Source organism: Apium graveolens, chromosome 5, assembly GCF_009905375.1.
Source record: "Apium graveolens cultivar Ventura chromosome 5, ASM990537v1, whole genome shotgun sequence".
NCBI lineage: Eukaryota > Viridiplantae > Streptophyta > Magnoliopsida > Apiales > Apiaceae > Apium > Apium graveolens.
The window spans coordinates 160,965,324-160,988,677 of record NC_133651.1 but is presented as its reverse complement, the minus strand read 5'-3'; the positions used below and the strand labels follow the sequence as shown (position 1 = coordinate 160,988,677).

The 23,354-nt window shown below is 38.3% G+C and overlaps 1 protein-coding gene across 1 annotated transcript; it reads left to right on the top strand.

The window, feature by feature from the left end:
- The first annotated feature begins 21,098 nt into the window (after nucleotides 1-21,098).
- On the top strand, nucleotides 21,099-21,518 carry LOC141660454 (uncharacterized). Its single transcript, XM_074467440.1, has one exon. The coding sequence runs from the start codon at nucleotides 21,099-21,101 to the stop codon at nucleotides 21,516-21,518; it is 420 nt and encodes a 139-aa protein (XP_074323541.1).
- The last annotated feature ends 1,836 nt before the right edge of the window (nucleotides 21,519-23,354 follow it).

Sequence of the window (23,354 nt, the reverse complement as noted above, 5' to 3'; positions counted from 1 at the left end):
AATCTGAAGCTTCTGTTGTTGAAAAGAAACTTCCTACGGCTAAAGGCATTGTGATAAAAGAAAGGACAAATCCTGTGGTAACCAAGGCTAAATCACAAATGTAGATAGATCCAAGGTCCAAGGGCAAAGAAAAAGTTGGTGAACCTGTAAAGGTTTATGTTCCTCCTATGGATGAAGAAATTTCTGATGAAGATGCTAATCTTACTATGACTTCAAGGAAGATTTCTAAGACAACCTCTGACATGGCTCAAGTTGTTCAGAATCAAGATATAGTTAGTCTGATATAACTATGAAGCAAGCAACCTCTGACATAGCTCAAGTTGGCTTGATATCAGAAGATAAGTCAAAGGAAACCTCTGACATTGCTCATGTTAAATCCTCAAAGTTACTCCTACCAGGATTCACTAAAGCCAAACAGACTCAACCTTTGAAGACTGTAGCAAGTGGTTTTGAAGCAAGAGTGGTTACTGGAAAGGAAGCAAGAGATAAATCTGGATGGGGTAGTGCTGATGAAAGAAGAGTGCAAAACATAACCAATGATCCAACTTCCTTAAGTGAACCAGGTGTTTGAGCAACTCCTGAAAGATTGAATCAGCTTGAATCTGTATAGATGGTTAACCATACCTTCTTGAAAGAACACATCTTGTTATATTTCATGACAGATGGAAGGGTTTACCATATATGAGAAAATGCTATACCACTGAAGTATTTTGAGGAACTAGAACATGTTTTATTCTTACTTCAAGTGAAGGACAGATTAACAGAAAGTGCTGCAAATTATTTGAAGACTCAAATTTAGAGACAGAAGAAGCTCTATTCTGTAAAGTCTGACAGCACATACTGTCCCAAATACAGAGATCACAAGGGTGACATTGTTGATATGAAGCCTAATACTGCAAAGATCAGAACATATCTTGGTATTACGGGAGTTGAATTCAATCTAGAGTCTGACAAAGCTTATATCATCAGACTAGATCAGGAGTTGAGAAAAGCAAAAATTAATGATCTCAGATATGCTATCTTCCAAACTGGTGAAGATACTGCAGAGCTTAAAGATGTTAAAAAGAGAATGATTGATGAACTCGGATATGTTGAGAGATGTTTGTTAAAGAACTATCTCAGAACAACTCCTGATATCAAAGAGATCAGAAAGTGAAGCCAAGTCAAGATCTATAACTGCTCAAATTCTGATGTGTATACAGACTAAAGTTGTTATCAAAAGTTAAAGTTGGAAAAGCTTTAAGGACTGTAAGTTGTAGTTATCTAATAAAATTCTCATGCATTTGTACTTAATATTTTTGACATCATCAAATATTTGTTAAACTTGTATACTGTGCTAATTTACAAGTTGGGGGAGATTGTTAGATATATATGATTATGTCATGTCTAATATGATTTATGTTTAGTTTTCAGATCTTACTTAAACAGGATAAATCAGTACTTAACTGGAAATCATCACTTATACAGAAGTCAGAACTTAAGTTGTGAGAACTTAAGTTATCAGGAGATATTTATCAGGAGATAATATCAGGACTTAAGGAAACTTTCAGATAAGGAAGGCGGCTGATTGAAAGGAAAGAAGATCAAGACAAACGTAAGAAGAGATATGGATGAAGAAGGAATTCTATGAAGAATATAATACTTGGAAGAAAAGATATCTGATTGATATATTTTAGGAAGCAAAATTATATTCCATATCAATTAGTCATTATCTTGTAACTGTGTAGTATATAAACACAGACATAGGGTTTACACTATAAGTGTTATCATTATCGAGAATAATATTCATTGTAACCCTAGCAGCTCTCGTGATATTTTGTTCATCACTGAGAGAGGACAGTTCCACATTGTAACAGAGTTTAATAAAGTTTGTTTTCTGTTACTTGTGTTCTTTGAATTTGATTTGATTGTGCTATACACTGTATTCAACCCCCCATTCTATAGTGTGTGTGACCTAACATATGAAAGAACTTCAAATTTGGCTTTTTTCCCTTCACCATCTCAAATGGTGTTTTCCATGCTTGTTGATCAATGTTGGATTTTTTGTAAAGCAAGCAGTTTGCACAGCCTCAGCGCAAAAGTAGGTAGGCAATCTTGCTTCCTCTAGCATGGTTCTTGTAGCTTCTATCAGAGTTCTATTCTTTCTTTCAACAACTCCATTTTGTTATGGAGTTCCAGGAGCAGAAAACTCTTATTTTATCCCCTTGAGTTTGCAAAACTCTTCCATAGAGATGTTCTTTAATTTAGTTTCATTATCGCTTCTGATGATCTTCACTTTGTATGTTGATCCTTTTTCCAACTTCCTCACATGATCAAGAAGAATGGATGGAGATTCATCCTTGGTGTGCAGAAAATACACCCATGTGTATCTTGTATATTCATCAACAATTACGAGTGCATACCTCATCTTGGAAATTGACATAACATTCACTGGACCAAAGAGATCAATATGAAGTAGATGATATGGTTCAAGAATTGAGGATTCAGTTTTACTCTTTAAAGATGTTTTCCTTTGCTTGGCTTTCTAGCATGAGTCACATAAAGCCATCAGGTAAGCATTGGTCAATCCTCTCAAAAGATCTTTTCTCACTAGTTCATTGATATTGTTGAAGTTGAGGTGAGAAAGTCTTTTATGCCAGTTCCAGCTGTCTTCCAAAGATGCTCTACTCAGTAGACAAACTTTTGAATTATCAATACTTGTGGAGACCCTGACTTCATATAAACTATCATTTCTTACACCAGTCAATGCAATCTTGCCATCAGACTTACTAACAATTTCATAATGCTCCTCATAGAAGTTGACATGGTAACCTCTGTCACAGATTTGACTCACACTAATTAGATTATGCTTGAGTCCTGCAACCAGAGCTATATTTTCAATGATGACATTTCCTAATTTTATTTTGCCATATCCCAAGATTTTTCCTAAGATACCATAAGAAATGCTTGGGCCAGCCTTCTCCTCAAATTCTGATAGCAGGGATTTATAACCATATATATGTCCTGAGCATCCACTGTCCAAGACTAAAGCATTCCTCTTGTTACCCTGGAATCAGTAATTTGAATCAGTTAGGGTTTTTAAGGACCCAGAGTTGCTTGGATCCTTCGGCCTTTTTAGGTTTGTTAACATATGCAGCAGAAGACTTTTTATCAGAGTTTATGTTAACATCCTTAATATCAATATTTATGCATGCAGAAATAGATTTTGTTTTAAATAAAGAGGGTTTCAGTTTATAATAATCATAATACAAACTGTGATACTCTTTACGTGTATAAATAGAATTCCAAACACTTCTACAATGAAAACAAGGACTCTGTGGTTTATATCTAACTGTTTTATTCCAAAACTCTGATTTGGAAGAAACAATATTTATCTTTTTATTCTTCTTGTAAGATTTAGAATGATAATTAGTGATATCATAGTTTGAGCAGGTCTTTCTAGGTGCATTAGGTGGGGTTACATAATTTCCATTCTTATTAACACCTACCTTCCAATTCCTATTCTTCCTAGACCATTTCCTCTTGTCTTTCATGTGTAGATCCTTCAGCTTTTTCTTAAGTTGTTTTTGAGTCATTGAACCAATATTTACTGAATTTGTGTGAACTTGTTCACTCTTATCAGTAATTAAGTTCGATCTAGGTGCTGAGGTTGTACCTTCCTCATGGATTGACTTAACAGTATTAGCACTAGGATTAAACTTAATGGTCTTTATTTGAACCTTGTTCAGTTTGACCTTGCTATCAGTTTTTATTGATTCTGTTATCTCAGTTTCTTTTCCACTTTTCTTATCAGAATTAGATCTAGCTGAATATCCTAATCCTGATCCCCAACAACCATTCTCTAGAATTTCCTGAGTTGATTTTCCTGAGTTAGTCCAAAGTTTAATGACTTCTCTTTATTTTTCTAGCTCGTTCTCTAGATAAGCATGTTTTTCTAACAATTTTTCCTTAACATAAGAAGCATTATCTCGTTCTTTTTGAATTTCTAGCATGGAAAGCAACTCAATTTCTAGGTGATCATTCCTTTTCTTTAATACAGAGTTTTCACTCTTGATTCTATTATTCTCTAAGGTTTGATCCCTAAAACTAACATGTAGAGACTTAAGAAATAATCTTAATTCACAGATATCATTAGTATCAAAAGCAAGAGTAGTTTGAGGTACCTTTAATTCAGAAATGTTATCCTCAGCATCAACTTTTGACATAAGAGCATAATTGACTCCATCATCTGAATTTGATGAATTATCCCAGTTTCTCTCCTTGAGATCAAGGCTTGTTTCTTCTCAGCTCTGCTTTTTCTGGAGTCAGCTGCAAAGTGTCCAATTCTATTACAGTTGTAACATCTCTCTTTTGACTTGTCAAGTTTTCCAGATCTTGATTCCTTCCCATCACTGTTTCTCTTGTCGTTCCTCTTATCAGAGTTTGAGGAACTGGAACCTTTTATGGAAAACATTCTCCCTTTCCAGAAGTTCTTGTAGACCATCTTCTTGAAGCTTTTAACCAGTAAGGTAGCCATTTGATCCATATCTTCATTGTTGTTATGATCACTGTCAGTATCTGATTCAGTATCCGTATTTGAGTCATCATCAGAATTTGATGATTCAGTATCTGACTTTGTAATAATGGCTTTCCCTTTGAAGTAGCTTTTCCTCCTAGCTTTCTCCTTTGGCTTCTCTTCAACCTTGAGGGAACTGGTCTAGATTTTGATCCTTTCATTTTGCTTCTTTGCTCCATCTCTAGTTCATGAGTTTTTAAAACTCCATAGATCTCATCTAGAGGTGTGTTGTCAGGTTGATAGTTGTCCCTTATTGATGTGACTTAAAAGTCCCATTTTTCAGGGAGAGCAAGTAGGAACTTTAAGTTTGAGTCCTCCAAATCATATTCTTTGTTGACAAGGGTTAAGTTATTCAGCAACTTCTGAAACCTGTCATAGATCTCAGTTAAGGACTCATTGTCCCTTGAGTCAAAGTGCTCATATTCTTGAGTAAGTATTATCCTCCTGATCTTCTTGATAGCAGTGTACCTTGACACTTTACTTCTAAAGAATACCATATGTCTTTTGTTGTCTTACATCCAATTACTCTATTGGACATAACACTATCAAGACTGATGTGCATGATGTGTCTGACCTTAGCATCCTTCATGATAGATTAAATATCTTCAGGAGAGTAGTCCTTCCTATCTCTGTCTATCATATTCTCTGGTTCTCCTGCAAGCGAAACAGCTACCTTCATTGGTTTGTGAGGACCATCATAGATTTTGTTCAGATATTCAAGATATGTGGCTTCCAAGCACATGGCCATTTTGACTTTTTCCATATTAGATATTCATGTATCTTCAGGATAGGCACCTTGATTGCTTCATACCTACTCATGTTGCTTCTTATCTGTGATGTGGTTGAGGGTGGTGGCTTCGGATTCAGATTCTGTATTTCTTCTTCTTTGTCTAACATGGTTTATTGATTTTCAGATCTTAAATTGTTTATACGTTAACAGCAAGTTCTGATACCAATTTTTAGGCCCTTAATCAACTTTAGAGGGGGGTGAATACAGTTAATACAATCAATTCGACAAGCTTCAACAGAATCAACAGTTTTTATATTAACTGATAAAAACTTATTACAAACGTTCTCTCTCGAAAGGATGAACAAATATCCTTAAGAGTTGCTAGGTTATGTGAAAGATATAATAATGTCACAATGCTTATAGCATGAACCTAATCTGTGCTTTATATAGAGCACAACTACACAATGTATAAGGAATCACATTTTATCAACAATAAGGAAACCTATACAATTGCTTCTGAGATAAAGTCTTTCACCGCCTTGAGTTCCTGTATCCTTTTCCTTCTCAAAGATCAATTGATGTGACAAATACTGACTTCATCATCCGCTGACATCATACTCCATCGATATCATTATCCGTCGATTATCAACATCTGTCGATGTCCTTATCCATCGATATCAACATCCGTCGATGTCATCATCATCCATTGATGTAAGTTCTGATATGAACTTCTGATAGTTTCTGCTTGATATCATCAATTTCTCCTAACACCTAATGAATCCCTCTTGTTGTTGCATATATATGGTTTCTTCAAGACTTCCATTAAGGAAAGTTGTCTTGACATACATTTGCCATATCTTATAATCGAGATGAGTTGCTATTGACAAAAGAATACAGATTGACTTACGCATGACCACTGGCGAAAAAGTTTCCTCATAATCGATACCTTCTTTCTGAGAATACCCTTAAGCATGATCCTCTCTTTTTCTTGTAGATCCACTTACATCCAATAGATTTTATACCTTTGGGTGGTTCCATGACCTCCCAGACCTGATTAGAATACATTGATTTCATCTCATATTCCATTTCCTTTTTCCAAAGATCTGCATTTTGTCTTGCAGTGCATCTTCGTATGTCCGGGGATCATCATCATGTTCATCAGAGACTAAGTCTGAAGACTCTCCCAAAAACATGAATCTATCAGGCTGTTGAACAACCCTCTCACTACGACGAGGCACTGGTACGGTATTAGTGACAGGTTATGCATTTTATTATGGTTGTTCTACTTGTACTATAGGTTTCTAGGTATTATCCGTCCCTCCCACTAGTTCCTCTAAAATGACACTACTCATGGGTTTATGATTCATTATATAGTCTTGCTCTAAGAATCTAGCATTGGTGCTAACAATGACATCCCGATTCTTCGGACTACAAAATAAATAACCTTTCAACCCATGGGGTAGCCTACAAGTAGCCTTACTTCTATACGAGATTCTAACTTAGTCGCGTTCTTGTTCAGCACATCTGCTGAACAACCCCATATCTGAATGTGTCTTAGACTCGATTTGTCCCCGGTCCATAATTTTAAGGGGGTTTTAGGAATCGATTTAGAAGGTAATAGGTTCAGAAGATAAACTGTTGTTTCTAAGGCATGTCCCCAAAATGACTTGGGTAAATCTGAATAACTCATCATTGATCTTACACTCTCTAAAAGAGTCTAGTTCCTTCTCTATGCTACATCATTTTTCTCGGGTGTGCCTAGTGCAGTTAACTGGGATTCTATCCCATTTTTGGATAAATATTCCCTAAATTATCCAAGAAAGTATTCACCACCACGATCTGATCGTAGTGACTTGATACTTTTATTAAGTCGCTTCTCCGTTTTAGATTTGGACTCTTTGAACATACTCATTTGATACTTGGACTACATTAGCTTTGGAAATCTCTCACAAAGTTTATCATTAGTAGATCCAAAAATTATATCATCAATATATACGTACTAATAACAAGTCTTTATCATGGTATTTATAAAAGAGAGTTTTGTCAATTGTACCTCTTGTGAAACCACTCTCTAGCAAAAATAGAGCAAGTTATTCATACCAGGCCCTTGGAGCTTACTTCAGTCCATAGAGTGCTTTATCCAGTAAGTAGACATGATCTGGATACCTTGGATCAATGAACCCTGGAGGTTGTATAACATAAAATTCCTCTTCGAGTTCTCCATTTAAGAATGCACTCTTCACATCCATTTGGAACACCTTAAACTTCTTGTGAGCAACATAGGCAATAAAGATTCTAATGGTCTCAAGCCTTGTAATTGGAGAAAATGTCTCATCATAATCAACGCCTTCTTGTTGTGAGTACCCCTTTGCAACCAATCTTGCTTTATTCCTTGTAAAAATGCCCTCACTGTCAGTTTTGTTTCTGAACACCCACATTGTGTCAACTACAGATATGTTCTTTGGTCTTGGCACAAGAGTCCAGACTTTGTTCCTTTCAAATTCATTGAGCTCTTCTTGCATGAACTCTCTATTATTTCTTTGAGGAGTACCACTATTGTTTCCTGATGTTCCCCCTGAATCAGTGTTCCCATTGTTATCAGTATTTGACTCATCAGGATTTGAAGAAGATGAGTCTGATGATCTTTCTACTGATGTCTCTTGAGATGAATCAGTTGTAGTAGTCTCTGGATTTGAGTTATGTTGCTCCCCCTTAATATATGCTTTAGTGTAACGACTTGGAAATTATGCTTGTATTATATCGTAAATAAAGATATTTTATGTGATTTATTATGTCATTTATGTGTAATTAGCTATAAAACCCTAACTGCTACGTGTTATGTGTATTCCGTATTGTCAGGATATTTTCCGGGTAATTATGGGATATATTATTTTGTAATAAGCCTTCATATCAAAAGTTATACGACCCGAACTATGTTTTAATAGATGATATTTCAAATAAAATATTGGCCTGATTTTTCTTAGAACGGCTTGTATCATCGCGATATTCTGAACATCTAGGTATTTTATAAATTTTCTCGTTTCGCGAAAAATGACTTTTCCAACCCCTATTGGGTGTTAAAAACCCCACAAAAATCACAATTTTATTTTTATAAAATTATAGGACTTTCATTTATATCATTTCTTTATATTTTTGAATTATTCACAATTTTTGGGAATTTTTGGCATATATTATATATATTAAATATTTAAAAATTAATAATTAGTACTCAAAAATTATAAAATTAGGGGCCAATTAATTTTAAAAGATGTATAATTAGGGATTTAATTTTAATTTGGAGTATTATTTTACCTACTATAAATAGATTAATTTTTATTTAATTATTTATAATTAATAATTAAAAATCAGAAAAATTATCAAAAATCTCTGAAATTCGGGTCGGATATTCGGGTTCGGGTTGCACAATCAAACATTGATTTTGATCTGTTTTCCGCACCAAATCGAGTGATTCAAGTACTCAAATCAAAGGTTTTGATCTGTTCTTTCTGTTTCTGCTATCAATTTCTTATTTTAATTAGTTAGTTTTGATTTTCGATTTTTAGGGTTTATGTTCGATTTGGGTCTTTTTGATTCTAGGGTTATTATAATGATTTGATGATTGATATAATTTCCCTGTGATGTTTACAATCGATTCATGGTAATTAATTGAACAAACGATTCATGGATAAGTAAATTCGATTTCTAGGGTTTATGTTAATTTTTAATTTATACGTTTTTGATTTTGAGAAAGGTGAGATATATAGGACGTTAGGGCTTTGATTCTGTTTTGATCAAGCTTTGATTTGAGCTATTAAAATCAAAGTTTCATGTACAAACGAAGAAATTCCGTATTAATTATAAAATCAGTTTTATTTATTTTATTAATTGATTATTTATTTATTTAATTAATTGATTTATATTATAAATAATTCTGAAATATTTTCTAAAAATCAGAATTACTTATTTCTTTAATTATTTCTTTAATTATTTCTTTCATTAATTATTATTTATTTATTATTTATTAATTATTTAAAAATGATTAATTATTTTGATAATTAATCAAATAATTTTTAATAAATCATAATAAATTCATTTTAATTCCAAAAATTATGAAAAAATCATTTTTAATTCTGATTTTTCCCAAATAATTATTTATATGTTAAAATATTTGAATAAATAAAAAGTGATTGTCAAAGCGTATCGAGGAAGTCTCTGAAATCTTGCTGAGAAAGACTTGCACAGCTTCTTAAGAAAGAAACTTAATCAGGAAGACTCGTAAAGCTTATCGAGGAAGGTTTACAAAACTTACCAACGAAGTTTTGTAATACTTAATGAAGAAGATTTGAATAGCTTACTTAGTAAGACTTGTAAATCAACTACTATAAATAGCTCATTTAGCAAATGAAATGAGATACAACTTTCTCTCCATATCTTCTATTCTCCTATACTTCCTCTACATCAAACATAACTAATATTTTCATTCAAGGTTTATAACAGTTTATCAGCATGAGTCTCTGTCAACTGAAGTTTGACTCTCGAAATAGGTACGACTTATTCTGACCCACGAGTCTCTATCAACTTGTTATGGATAAAAAACTTAGGTTATTATTTGCTGTATTAAATGCTAAGGTTCGGGAGCTCAAGGCCTTTAATGGATGCTCTCGTGTTTCGTAGCTTAATTCTGCCTTTACGAGATGCCTACGTATCTCTATGAATTAGAGAATCAAGCCAAAAAACGTAGTTCTGATTTGTGGGGTGAGACCCCTTATATAGATGTTGGTGGTCCTTAAATTGGACTTGGTATAGGAGACTTGGTAGCCAAGTCTCAGAATTAGAATGGACTTTGGAGTCCCAAATAGTAGGAAACTGATTTCTTATCCTTCTAGGTCCCTTTGAGGCCAATCTGCAAGGATTCATGTCCTTATCGGGACTCTTCTCAATAGCTGATTTTTCCCTTATTAATTAATTATGAAATTAATTAATATTCAGGGTTTTTGGGCCTTCTTTGTTCCATCAGGCCTGATCTAGTCCATCAGGCATGATCAATGTGTTAACCTTTTTGGCCTGAATGTCATACATCTTCTTATTGGGTCTAGCAGCCCAAATTATTCAAAATTAATGTAATATTTAATTACACAATCAGGATTTATTTATCCCTATCATTTGCCCCCCAACTTTTGGGAAACCGTGTAAGATTTCGCATAAGTTAAGTTCGTTCATTCCCTTTCAGGGTACCATTTTTGCGTAAAGTGTGGAGCGACCAACACGTTTACAACGATTTGCCTTGTACGCGACTTCAGGGTCATTTAAAAATCCCCCCCCCCCCATTTTTTTATTTTCTCACCTTCTCCCTATTTTTAGGAATTTTCTGGTATTTTTTCAGGAATTTTCACTTTTTCCCGGAATTTTTCAAAATTTTCTGCAATTTTCCACAAATATTTTCAAATTTCCAGCCCTTTTTCGACCAGGATCCTAGTCGAAATTTCAACCTGGATCCTAGTCGAATTTTGGGCCAGCTTTCCAATCCTGGTCGAAGGACTTCGACTAGGATCCACGACCTGGATTTCGAGCAGGATCCTAGTCGAACCTTCGACCTGGATTTTGGTCGAAATCTAGAGTCTTCCTTTGCTTCCTGGTCGTTTGGTTTCGACTAGGATTCACGACCTGGGTTTCGACCAGAATCCTAGTCGAAACTTCGACCTGAATCTTAGTTGAGACTTCTGTGCTTGTTTGCTTCCTGGTGGTCAGATTTCGACTAAGATTCACGACCTGGGTTTCGACCAGGATCCTAGTCGATTCTTCGACCTGGATTTAAGTCTAGGTTTCTGTAACCCGTTCTTGAAAAATATTGTGCTTGATTCGGCCTCGATCCTAGTCTGTGTTTTGATCTCAATCCAGTTCAATAATACCCGTTATTTTTGGGTGTCTGTTCGAAAGAATTCGAGCAGAATTCACGACTTGAATTTCGACCTCAATCCTGGTCTTTTATACCCGTTATTTTCGGGTGTCTGTTCGAAAGATTTTCAGCAGAATTCACGACTTCAAATTCGACCTCAATCCTGGTCTTTTTGGGTTTTCTTTTATCCAATTTGGATTGGGCTTTTGTTTGGGCCTTATCTTTTCTTAGGGCTTTAATTTGGGCTTTGTATTTTTCCAAATCCTAATTGAATTTGGGCCTTCTATCTTCCAAATCTTAACTAGATATGGGCTTTGTATTTTTCCAAATCTTAATTGGATTTGGGCTTTTTATTTTTCCAAATCTTAATTGGATTTGGGCTTTTTAACTCCTATTGGGCCTCTCATTAATCTGGGCTTAATATATCAAAATACCCTCTTTAGAATTCTCGGGAATTTTTATTTAATTTCTTTAGAATTCCTTGGAATATTCTGGAATGTTCCATTTCCTGGGCTTTTTCTTTGGGCCTTTATCCTTACTGGGCTTTTTGTCCCTTCAACTTCACTTTTCCTCCTATATAAAGGAGTGAGTAGAGTCACTGCTCCTCACTTTCTCATTTCTAAATTCTTCTTCTTTCTTCTTCTATTAAGAATCTCAGAGCAATAACACTAAGTCGGAGTATCTTAAGCCCCAAAGCCTTTTTTCAAGAGAATTATTTCAGGTAAAACTTGTCCTTTTACTTCCTGTGCTTGTTTTTTCATAGTTTGCGTTTTTTTTTAAAATTATATGCCTTTTTCCAGATGGTTGATAAGAAAATGACCTGTTTGGCCAAGATGAATGTGGTCAGAAAGTCCAATGAATTCCCCATTCGGTCAAGGTACACTTCCTTGATTGACATGATCAACACCCAAGGGGACGAGTACCCGTCAGATGTGCATCTAGACGCACACGACTATATCAGCGCCTTGAGGGATCCAAATGAGCTAGAGAAGTTGAGCGGTTGTTTTAGAATTAAGGACCGTTTCAAGCTAATTCTTGCAGGTCCGGCCGACAGGGCCTATCAGTGGAGGAAGGACGCATTATGCGTCTACAGGGATACTCTAAGGGCAGGTATCAGACTCCCCTTTCACCCTTTTATCCCTATTCTGCTAGCTGATGTGGGCATCAGCCCTTGCCAACTCCCTCCTAACTCTTGGAGGTTGATTCTGTGCTATCTGTCGCAATGCGCCAAGCACAATATCTCCACAAGTGTTTCTGTTTTTAAGAAGATTTTCCAGTTTAAAAATAGTCCTGACAAGAATCCGGGGTGGGTTTCTTTAAACTAGCGCCCAACCGTTCCCCATATAGTGAACGGGAAGTCCATCCCTGACAACAACTTGGGGTGGAAGAAAGATATTCTGTTCGTTGTTTGGGAGGGTGGCGATTGGGGCACCCTACTTCGCTCATCTTTTGGGCTAGCTGTAGATGGGAGCCCAAATGATATAGTTTTGTCTGAGGAGGAGACAAGAGCTTTCAACCTCCTTACGCAAGATAATGGGACATCCCATTCTTGGGATCTTATTAGGGAGACCGTTCTTGCAGAACACGGCCTTTCTCCCGTCCCTAAGAAGAGTAAGTATCCTTCCTTATCTAGTTGCTTTCGTTCCTTCTATCTTCCATTTCACTAACTTCTCAACTTAATTATCTCATGTGTTGTAGTGGCTGAGAAAATTGAGGATGCTATAAAGCCTAAAGACCTGGAGACAACCAGGATGAAGCGTGCTGGAAAGGTCTTTAAAGACCCACGCCTTGGGGATCGCTTCCCGGAGTTCCTACTCCAAGCAATGGAACCAGGTGAAGAAGGCCCCAGCCAAGTTTTACGTACCAAGCAAAAACCAGGGTCTTATTTTCAACCTGCTTGGGAAATCCGGGGCAAGGATTCGATTGTCGGCAGCACAGCGCTTTCCAAGGAATGGTCTAAGCATTCCATCTCCCCGGCTGATTATCAAGACTTTGTCCTTCAACAGGACTTGGAGGGGAACGAGCTTTTCGGAGCTCTGGCTTTGGCGATGGTACGTCTTATTCCTTAGCCCTTCATAGTTGCCTTTTTTATTTTCCCGTCTCTTACTTTTACTGTGTTTCTTGTAGGCGAACGCCCATTTTCAAGGGGCGATTCACTAAGCCAAGGCTTGGAAGGTTGGCCTGTAGGACGCGAACAAGAAGCTGGAGGAGGCCAACCAAAGAATAGAGGCCCTTGAAGCCCAACTTGCCTCATCTACTTTGGATTTGGAAATGGCCCGAGCCGAAAATGTTATCCTCAAGGCTCAAAAGGATAAAGCCTTTGACGGCTGGATGGACACTCAGGAGTTCAAGGATTTAATGGTGGAGCACGATGCCCTCCTTCATCCAGTTAGCTATAAGGAAGGCTGGGATGTCGCTGTGGAGGCCATTTAGGATGAATTTCCAGAAGTCTTCGAACAGTCCTCCTTCCCTTTCCCTGTGCGAGTTCCATCAGTTGGGGGTGTTACAAACAAGCTTGCTGATTTGATCAAGGACGGCCCATCGGGGAGTCAAGGCCAAGGCCAAAAGAGGTAGGAGCTCGAGTCCAGCTCTGAAGAGGAGGAAACTTCTTCTGAGGAAGAGCCTGAGCCCGTTATAAAGAAGGCCAAGGTAGAAGAGCCTCCAAAGGCAGCGCCTCCTAAACCAGCGTCTCCCGCAGCATCCAAAGCGTCCGAAGGTAGTTCCGAGGGAACCTCTGCGGAGACTTCCGAGAGGATGACTGAGACATCCGAGGAGACTTCGGAGAATGGTTCCGAAGAATCCCAGCCTTCCAAGGCCTAAGTTTTTATATGTATTTCTTCTTTATTAGATAATATTTGAACTTTGTAATTGACTTTTATTGTTTTCAGTCATATTTTGCCCAAGTATCGTCGTATTTTTCTTTTGATTTTTCAAACTCAAGTTTATAACTTGGTTTTATCTTTCACAATGCAATCAATCTAATAGGCCAAGATTAAGTTGAAGATTTTATACTATAACTTGGTATTCTGGATACCTTACATGAAATGGGTTCAACCCTGATAAAATCTAAACATATCTTCTATATAGAAAAATCCTAAGCAAGCAAAGCTTCAAGGTGCTTTTAAACCTACTTGTCATTCTGACAAGTGAGAATCGTACTTTAACTATTTTACACATAGTAAACCTTCAGGTTTTGTGCATGCCAAGTTCTCGGGACTTCAAAACCATCCATATTCTCCAGCTTGTAGGTTCCTCTACCCTGAACGCTCTTGACTTTGTACGGCCCTTCCCAATTTGGGGCAAGTTTCCCTTTTTGCCCTACACCAGAAGCTTCAACTTTCCTCAAAACTAAATCACCTTGTTTCAAGAATCTTTCTTTAAACCTTAGTTTGTAGTAGAATGAAGCTTTTTTCTGATATTCCACTATCTTCGCATGTGCCTCATCTCGTACTTCATCAATTAGATCCAGGGCTAACCTTTGCCCTTCTTCATTTTCCTCACCATTGAAAGCTTGAATCCTGGGAGAGGAATGTGATATCTCTACAGGAACAACTGCTTTTGCACCATATGCTAACATGAAGGGAGTTGCTCCAGTTGTGACTCTACAGGTAGTCCTATAGGCCTATAGTATGGGGAGTATTTCATCCACCCAGTTATTCCTTGACTTCTCGATCCTCTTCTTTAGTCCATCCAGGATTATTCGATTTGCCACTTTCGCTTGCCCATTGGCTTGCGGGTGAGCCACAGATGTGAATCATAACTCAATTTCATTTTCCTCACAATACTTCTTGAACTCCTCGTTGTTGAACTGTGTTCCATTGTCAGTGACTAGGATGCGGGGAATTCCATACCGGTACATAATACTGTCCCATAGGAATTGTGCAACCTGCTTAATTATGATCTTGGCCAAGGTTTTGGCTTCAATCCACTTGGTGAAATAATCAATGGCCACAATCAGAAACTTCCTTTGTGCCGTGGCCATGGGGAAAGACCCTAATATATCCATTCCCCACATAGCAAAGGGGATGGGCGAGTTGATAGAGGTTAGCATCTCGGAGGGTTGTCTAACAACTGGTGCGTGCTTCTGACAACGGTCACATTTTTTCACATATTTTTTGGCATTAGCCATCATTTCTGGCCAATAGAAGCCTAAACGGGTAATCTTATGAGCCAAGGCCCTGCCCCCCAAGTGTTGCCCGCATATGCCTTCATGTACTTCTTCAAGAGCCAAGCGAGCCTCATCAGGCCTAAGGCATCTTAAGTAGGGAACCACGAAAGATCTTTTATACAGAATTCCATCTATCATAGAGTATCTTAGTGCTCGAACATCCAATTTTCGTGCTTCAGTAGTATCATTTGGTAACCAACCGGTTTGAATGTGAGCCTTAATGGGATCAATCCATGACGTCCCCAGGCCTATAGGAGCCACAAGCTTAACATCAATGCTCCGTGTTTTCAAAACGCGATAGTATAAACTTCCAGAACTTTCTTCCATCTCAGATGAAGCAAATTTTGACAATGCATTTGCCTTAGCATTTTCCTCCCTTGGAATGTGCTCAACATGGTATTCATCAAATTGGGCATCACAGCCCTTACTAGGCGGACATACTTAGCCATCGTCTCATCCCTTGCCTCAAACTCTCCCTTCACCTGGGATATGACCAACTTCGAGTCTCCACAGACTTTTAAGTTCTTGACTCTAAGTGTCCCTGCTAAGCCAAGACCAGCTATCAGAGCTTCATATTCTGCCTCATTGTTTAGGGTTGGGAAGTCTAGCTTCATGGCATACTCAATTAAGAACCCATCAGGGATTTGTAAAACCAAACCTGCTCCACTTGAATTCATTTTTGATGCTCCATCAAAATAGAGAACCCAGTATTCTTTTTCCTTATTAACCTTCTCTTTATCCCCCTTATCAACTTCCTTGTCTTGAGGTATGTTATCTTCCTACCCCCCGACTTCTTGGTTGGGTATGGTACGTTCCACCACGAAGTCAGCTAGTGCCTGGGCTTTTATTGCCCTTTGTGGCTTATACTTGAGATCGAATTCTCCCAGCTCTATTACCCACTTGATCAATCTCTCACTAGCCTTGGGACTGTGAATGACATTTCTCAGGGGCTGATTCGTTAGCACCTCAATCTGATGAGCCTGAAAGTAAGGACGCAGCTTTCTTGAAGCCATTACCAAGGCTAGAGCAAATTTCTCAATAGTTGAATAATTCAACTCAGCACCATGCAGAATTTTGCTGACATAGTATACGGGTTTCTGGACTTTCAGTTCCTCCTTAACCAATACAGTGCTCAAGGCACTCTCTTAAACAGCTAAGTACAAGAATAAAACTTCATTCAAAACTGGCTTGGCCAAAAACGGGGCATGTGCCATATATTTCTTCAATTCTTCGAAAGCCTTCTGGTTTTCCTCACTCCATACAAAGTCCTTAATAATTTTTAGTGACTTGAAGAATGATAGGCACTTGTCTCCTGACTTGGAGATGAATCGTTCCAATGCAGCAACCCTTCCTGTGAGCTTCTGAACATCCTTGATAGTTTTTGGTGGTTCCATGTCCAGGATTGCCTTTATTTTATCGGGGTTAGCCTCGATCCCTCTCTTGGAGACCATCAATCCCAAAAAATTTCCAGATCCTACTCCGAATGCACACTTTGTAGGATTTAACATCATTTTGTGGTACCTCAAGACCTCAAAAGCTTCCCTTAAATGGGTTATATGATCAGTCTTTACTAGACTCTTGACTAACATGTCATCAACATAAACTTCCATAGTCTTGCCCATAAGATCCTTAAAAATTTTATTTACCAACCTTTGATAGGTGGCTCCTGCATTCTTGAGACCAAACACCATAACAAGATAACAATAAACACTAAATTCAGTGATGAATGATACCTTTGGAATGTCATTCTTGTGCATCTTGATCAGATTGTATCCACTAAATCCATCCATGAAGCTCAGCATTTCATGCCCAGTAGTGGCATCTATCAAAGTATCGATCCTTGGTAACGGAAAACAGTCCTTAGGACAGTCATCATTTAGATCAGTGAAGTCCACACACACCCTCCATTTTCCATTAGCTTTCTTCACCATTACAGGGTTTGCTAACCACTCTGGAAATTGAATCTCCTCAATGAAACCAGCCTCCAAGAGCTTCTCCACTTCCTGTTTTATAGCTTCTTGCCTTTCTGGAGCAAAACTTCTTTTCTTTTGTTTTACCGTCTTCCGATTTGGGTCCACATTCAGCTAGTGAGTAATCAGTTCCGGGTCTATGCCTGGCATATCAGCTGTTGACTATGCAAAAACATCACTATTTTCTTGCAAAAATTTCACCTACTTCCCTCTAAGGGGCTCCTCGAGCGTTGCTCCAATAAAAGTCACCTTCCCAGGATCTTCGGGGGCCAAAGGAATTGAAACCAAGTCTTATGTTGGCTTTCCCCTTTTCTCATCATTCTCTCGGATATCCAGATCTTCAATAGGAAGAACCTGCCCCCCAACTCCATATGCCCTCAACGAGGCCACATAACAGCTTCTAGCCATTTTTGATCTCCTCTTTCTTCTCCAATCCCATCTCGAGTCGGAAACTTCATAACTGAATGATAAGAAGAAGGGATTGCCTTGAAGGCGTGTATCCCTCTTCTTCCCATTATAGCGTTGTAGGTCGAACTAGCCTTCACCACCACAAAGTCCAACATCTGAGTTGCTTGCCTTGGTTCCTGTCCTATGGTTGTTGGCAACTTGATTATTCCTTCTACGGGGCATTCCACCCTTGCGAATCCATATATCGGCATGTCGGTTGGGGTCAATTAGGAGTCATTATATCCCATCCTTAAAAAGGTGTAATGGAGCAAAATATCCACTGAAGCACCATTATCTACAAGGACTCTTCTTACCGGGCTGTTCCCTATAATCGGGGTTATGACCAACGGGTCATCATGGGGAAATTTCACACCTTCCAGATCAGCATCATCAAAAGTCATTGTTACTCCCATCCTAGCCCTCTTCGGAGCTTCCCCAACAATATGCATAACTTCTCGAGCATATACTTTCCTGGAGTTCTTGGATAATCCAGCAGCAGTTGGTCCTCCAAAAATTGGGTTGATCACAGGCCCTCGGGGGTGAGGTCCTTTGAAGATTGTATTTATAACCGGTCCTCTAGGCTGGGGATTTCGCCCCTGATCTTCTTGATCTCTCCTTCAGTCATCACAGTTTCTTCTCACGTTGTTGCTTCTATCCCCTCCTTCTCCAGTGTATTTGTTCATCTTCCTTTTCGAATGAGGAACTCAATTTCTTCTTTCAGCTGTCTACACTCATTAGTATCATGACCAACATCTTTGTCAAATCTGCAATACTTGCTCTTATCTAGCTTGGCAGGATCAGCCTTCAAGGGCTTAGGCCAACGAATATCTCGATCTTTTTCGATTTCCATCAGTATTTGGCTTCTAGGAGCATTCAGCTTAGCGTATTCGGTGAACTTTTGCCCAGGTCCTCCCTTCTTGGGGTTTGAATCAGGGTTTTACTCGGTTCTAGGATACTTATCCTTGGTGATATACTTCAGATCAGTTTTCCGCTTCTTGCCTCCAGTGGGCTCATTACTTACTACGGTATTCCTCATGCTTTCTTCAACCTTGATATACTTTTCTGCCCTATCCTGGAGCTGCAACATGCTTTCAGGGGGATGTCTGGCCAAGGACATCTTAAAAAACTCATCCCTAGTTCCTTGTTGCAGTGCTATCATGGCTACCTTATCATCAAGGTCTGGGACTTTTAAAGCCTCCTTTGTGAAACGATTCAGGTAATCTCTCAAGGATTCCTTTGTTCCCTGCACAATGCTCATAAGAGATGCTGAACTTTTCTCATGAACTCTTCCACTGATGAATTGCTTAATAAAAGCCTGACTTAATTCTCTAAACGACCCAATAGAGTTTGGGGGCAAGCGACTATACCACCTTTGAGCCATACCCGACAGGGTTTGAGGAAAGGCCTGACACTTAATAGCATCATTCACGGTCTGCAACAGCAGTGCATTAGAGAATGTTCTGACATGATTAGCGGGATCTCCCATACCGTCATAAGCTTTTATAGTTGGCATCTTGAACTTCCTTGATATATGGGCATTCATTATATCTTCAGTGAAGGGTGGAGTAGGATCATCAGGATCTCCAAGGGGAAGAAGATTGCTTGGATCAGCCCTTGGGACAACAACCCTTCTCTGCACTGGACCATCCAGGTCTATGATGGGAGGAGGATTTCTCCCCCTAGGAGGTACTGGGGGTCTGGTGGTTTGGTGCGCCTCCAGGTCGCGCCTCAGTCTTTGAATCTCAACCTCGTGAGCCCTGATTCTTTCCTGCACTTCTTGGGGATTCGTCCCTTGGGTGCTTTGAGGGCGTTGGCTACCATCAGCCATCGACCCTTTGCCAGCACGTCTCTTTCTTGGGGCTACTTCATCATCCGAAGATTCGGAGTCTCTCTCAGTGTAAGGACCAGAAAATTCCTGATCCTCAGGGATAGGAGCCAAACCTCGTATGTATGGGGGCGAATGCCCTTGCGCTTCACTACGTCCAGCATGTCCACTTTCTCCAACCTCGGGGTAAAGGGGCATCCCATAAGGGGGGTTAGTAGTAACAACAGTTGAATATTCGTACCCGACGGGTCGAGAATTCACAGGTGCATGTACTTGTTGAACTTGAGGATTCGTACCTTGAGTAGCCGAGGGGATCGTCCCTTGTGGCTGAGGTTCAGTTGCCCCTATCTGGGCTTCTCCTTGTGTGGTTGCATAAGTTGAGTGGGGAGGCAACTCCACAGTTGAAGAAATCACTTGGGTTGTCCCCGTTGGTGTTCCTCCTCCAAGGGCTCTACCTGTTCTCCGTGTTCTCGCCATGGTTATCGTTGTGCTTTCCTACAAACGGCGCCAAATGTTTTGGATAAAAAACTTAGGTTATTATTTGCTGTATTTAATGCTAAGGTTCGGGAGCTCAAGGTCTTTAATGGCTGCTCTCGTGTTTCGTAGCTTAATTCTTCCTTTACGAGATGCCTACGTATCTCTGTGAATTAGAGAATCAAGCCAAAAAATGTAGTTCTGATTTGTGGGGTGATACCCCTTATATAGATGTTGGTGGTCCTTAAATTGGACTTGGTATAGGAGACTTGGTAGCCAAGTCTCAGAATTAGAATGGACTTTGGAGTCCTAAATAGTAGGAAACTGATTCCTTATCCTTCTAGGTCCCTTTGAGGCTAATCTGCAAGGATTCATGTCCTTATCGGGACTCTTCTCAATAGCTGATTTTTCCCTTATTAATTAATTACGAAATTAATTAATATTCAGGGTTTTTGGCCCTTTGTTCCATCAGGCCTGATCCGGTCCATCAGGCCTGATCTGGTCCATCAGGCCTGATCAATGTGTTAACCTTTTTGGCCTGAATGTCATACATCTTCTTATTGGGCCTAGCAGCCCAAATTATTCATAATTAATGTAATATTTAATTACACAATCAGGATTTATTTATCCCTATCACAACTAAAACAATTTCATAAAAGAGTTACAATTTATTTTACTCATTTTATTCTAATTACTGTTACATATTTATTTATGTTACTAATTGAAATCTATAAAGATGGCTATGCCGTCAAATAATACAATAAAGATGGCTTTGCCGTCAAGTAATACTACTATAAAGATGGCGCTGCCATCAAGTAATAATCAAAAGTTTTCTGTCCGGCTATGCCGTCGTAACTTTTGTATAAAGTTATTATTATAGCTTTTGAATTTATTTATATTGTTGTTGAAGTTAAAGATTCATGTTGCATGATTATAATATTTATTGTTTATATTATAAATTTTATTATGTGACACATGATTAATTATTCATTCACCAATATGTTATATTATTGTGTCGTCTTTTAAATTCAGAATGGCGAATCTTGCAAAATTAGAGTTCGTTGCCTTGGATATTTCGGGGAATAATTATTTGTCATGGGTCCTTGATGGGGAATTAGACCTTAGTGCTAATGGCCTAGAAGATACTATTGACCCAAAAAAAATCCCAATTGTTGAACAAAATATAAAAGCAATTATCTTTCTCAGGCATCACATCCACGAAGATCTAAAATCTGAATACCTCACTATCAAAAATCCATTCACCCTTTGGAATAATCTCAAGGATAGATTTGATCACCAGAAACTTGTTCACTTGTCATCTGCCCGATATGACCGGATTAATTTAAGGTTACAGGATTTCAAATCTGTAGCTGAAAATAATTCTGCTCTTTTCAAGATAAGCTCAAAATTAATTTTATGTGGTGAAAATATTACTGATGATGAAATGATTTAAAATACCCTCTCAATCTTTCACCCCAAAACTATGATCCTGGCTCAACAATATAGGGAGCGGAATTTTCAGAAATATGGCGAGCTGATATCTCTCCTTCTTGTGGCTGAAAAGAATAATGAGTTGCTACTGAAAAATTATCAGATACGTCCCACAGGCTCTGCCCAGTTACCTAAACTACATAATATGTCATTCCTGAAGAATGAACATGGGAAAGGGCATAGAGGAGGATGGGGTTATGGACGAAACCGTGGACGTGGAAATTTCCGTGGTCGGTTTCGCAATCAATACCATAATGGCCACCTGAAGTGGCAACATGATGGTTACAACTCTGGCCGCCAGAAACGGCAACGTGAAGTGCGAAATAAAAAAAAGGCACCCCAAGAAGGAGACAACCGAGGCATCTGTCATATGTGCGGATTTAAGGGGCCCTAGAAAGGTACTTGTCGCACACCCAAACATCTTGTTGATCTCTACGAGTCATCCAAAAGGAATAATGGAAAGAGAGTAGAAACCAACTTCGTTACAATCTAGTTACTGAACCAGTCAATAAGGCCTCAAATGAAATAGACACTAGTGTTAATCTTTATTATGGTTTAGACAACTAGACTTCATATGTATTGTCTTGCTTTACTTATTTTCTTTGTGTTTTACTTATTTCCATTATGTACTCATTTTATGTACTTGCTTCATGTTGTTGTTCTATGTACTCAGTGTGTTTTTAATAAAGATGTTTTTCATTTTTATATGTATAGAGACAGAAGATATATGCATTGTTGACTGTGCAACCACACACTATTTTACAGAGTCAGAAATACTTTTCACAGTTGACTAAAACCAACTCACATTTTTGGACGGTATCAGGTACATCAAATATAATAAAAGGTTTTGGGAAAGCTAATTTTCTTCTACCAAATAAGACACACATACACATACAAGAGACTCTATACTCTAGCAAGTCAACTAGAAACCTACTGAGTTTTAAAGATATCTGTCTTAATGGGTTTCACGTTGAAACTACTAATGAGAATGAAAAAGAATACCTTCTCATCACCTCAAACATGGTTGACGATAAAAGGGTCTTAGAAAACTCCATTCGGTTTCTTCAGGATTATATGTTACGAGTATATGAGTTCTTGAATCTTATAGTGTCAACAACCCCAAAGTCATAAACCTTAAACTACTTTTCCTTTAGCGTGAAAGACTCGGTCATCCAGGAGTATCTATGATGCATCGTATCGTTGAAAATTCTGTGGGACATCCTCTTAAAACTCAAAAGATAATATCTTAAGATGAACTTCATTGTTCAACATGTTCCTTAGGAAAACTGATTGTCCGACCATCCCTAGTTAAGCTTCAAACTGAGTCCCCGAAATTCTTAGAAAGAATTCAAGGTGACATTTTTGGTCCTATTCATCCATCTTCTGGCCCATTTAGGTACTTTATGGTTTTAATTGATGCGTCAACTCGATGGTCTCATGTATGTCTACTTACAACCCAAAATACAGCCTTTGCCAAATTACTTGCCCAAATATTTAAACTCCGAGCTCAATTTCTTGACCATCCCATTAAATCAATCCGACTAGATAATGCTGCTGAATTTACATCTGCAACTTTTAATGATTACTGTATGTCAGTAAAAATCTCAGTCGAACACCCAGTAGCTTATGACACAAAATGGTTTAGAAGAATCCTTAATTAAAAGACTTCAACTTATTGCCCGTCCCTTACTCCTAAGATCAAAGTTACCTATATCTTTTTGGGGTCATGCAATACTTCATGCTATAAATATAATTAGAATTAGGCCTTCTCCTTACCATAAGCAATCCCCTCAAGAAT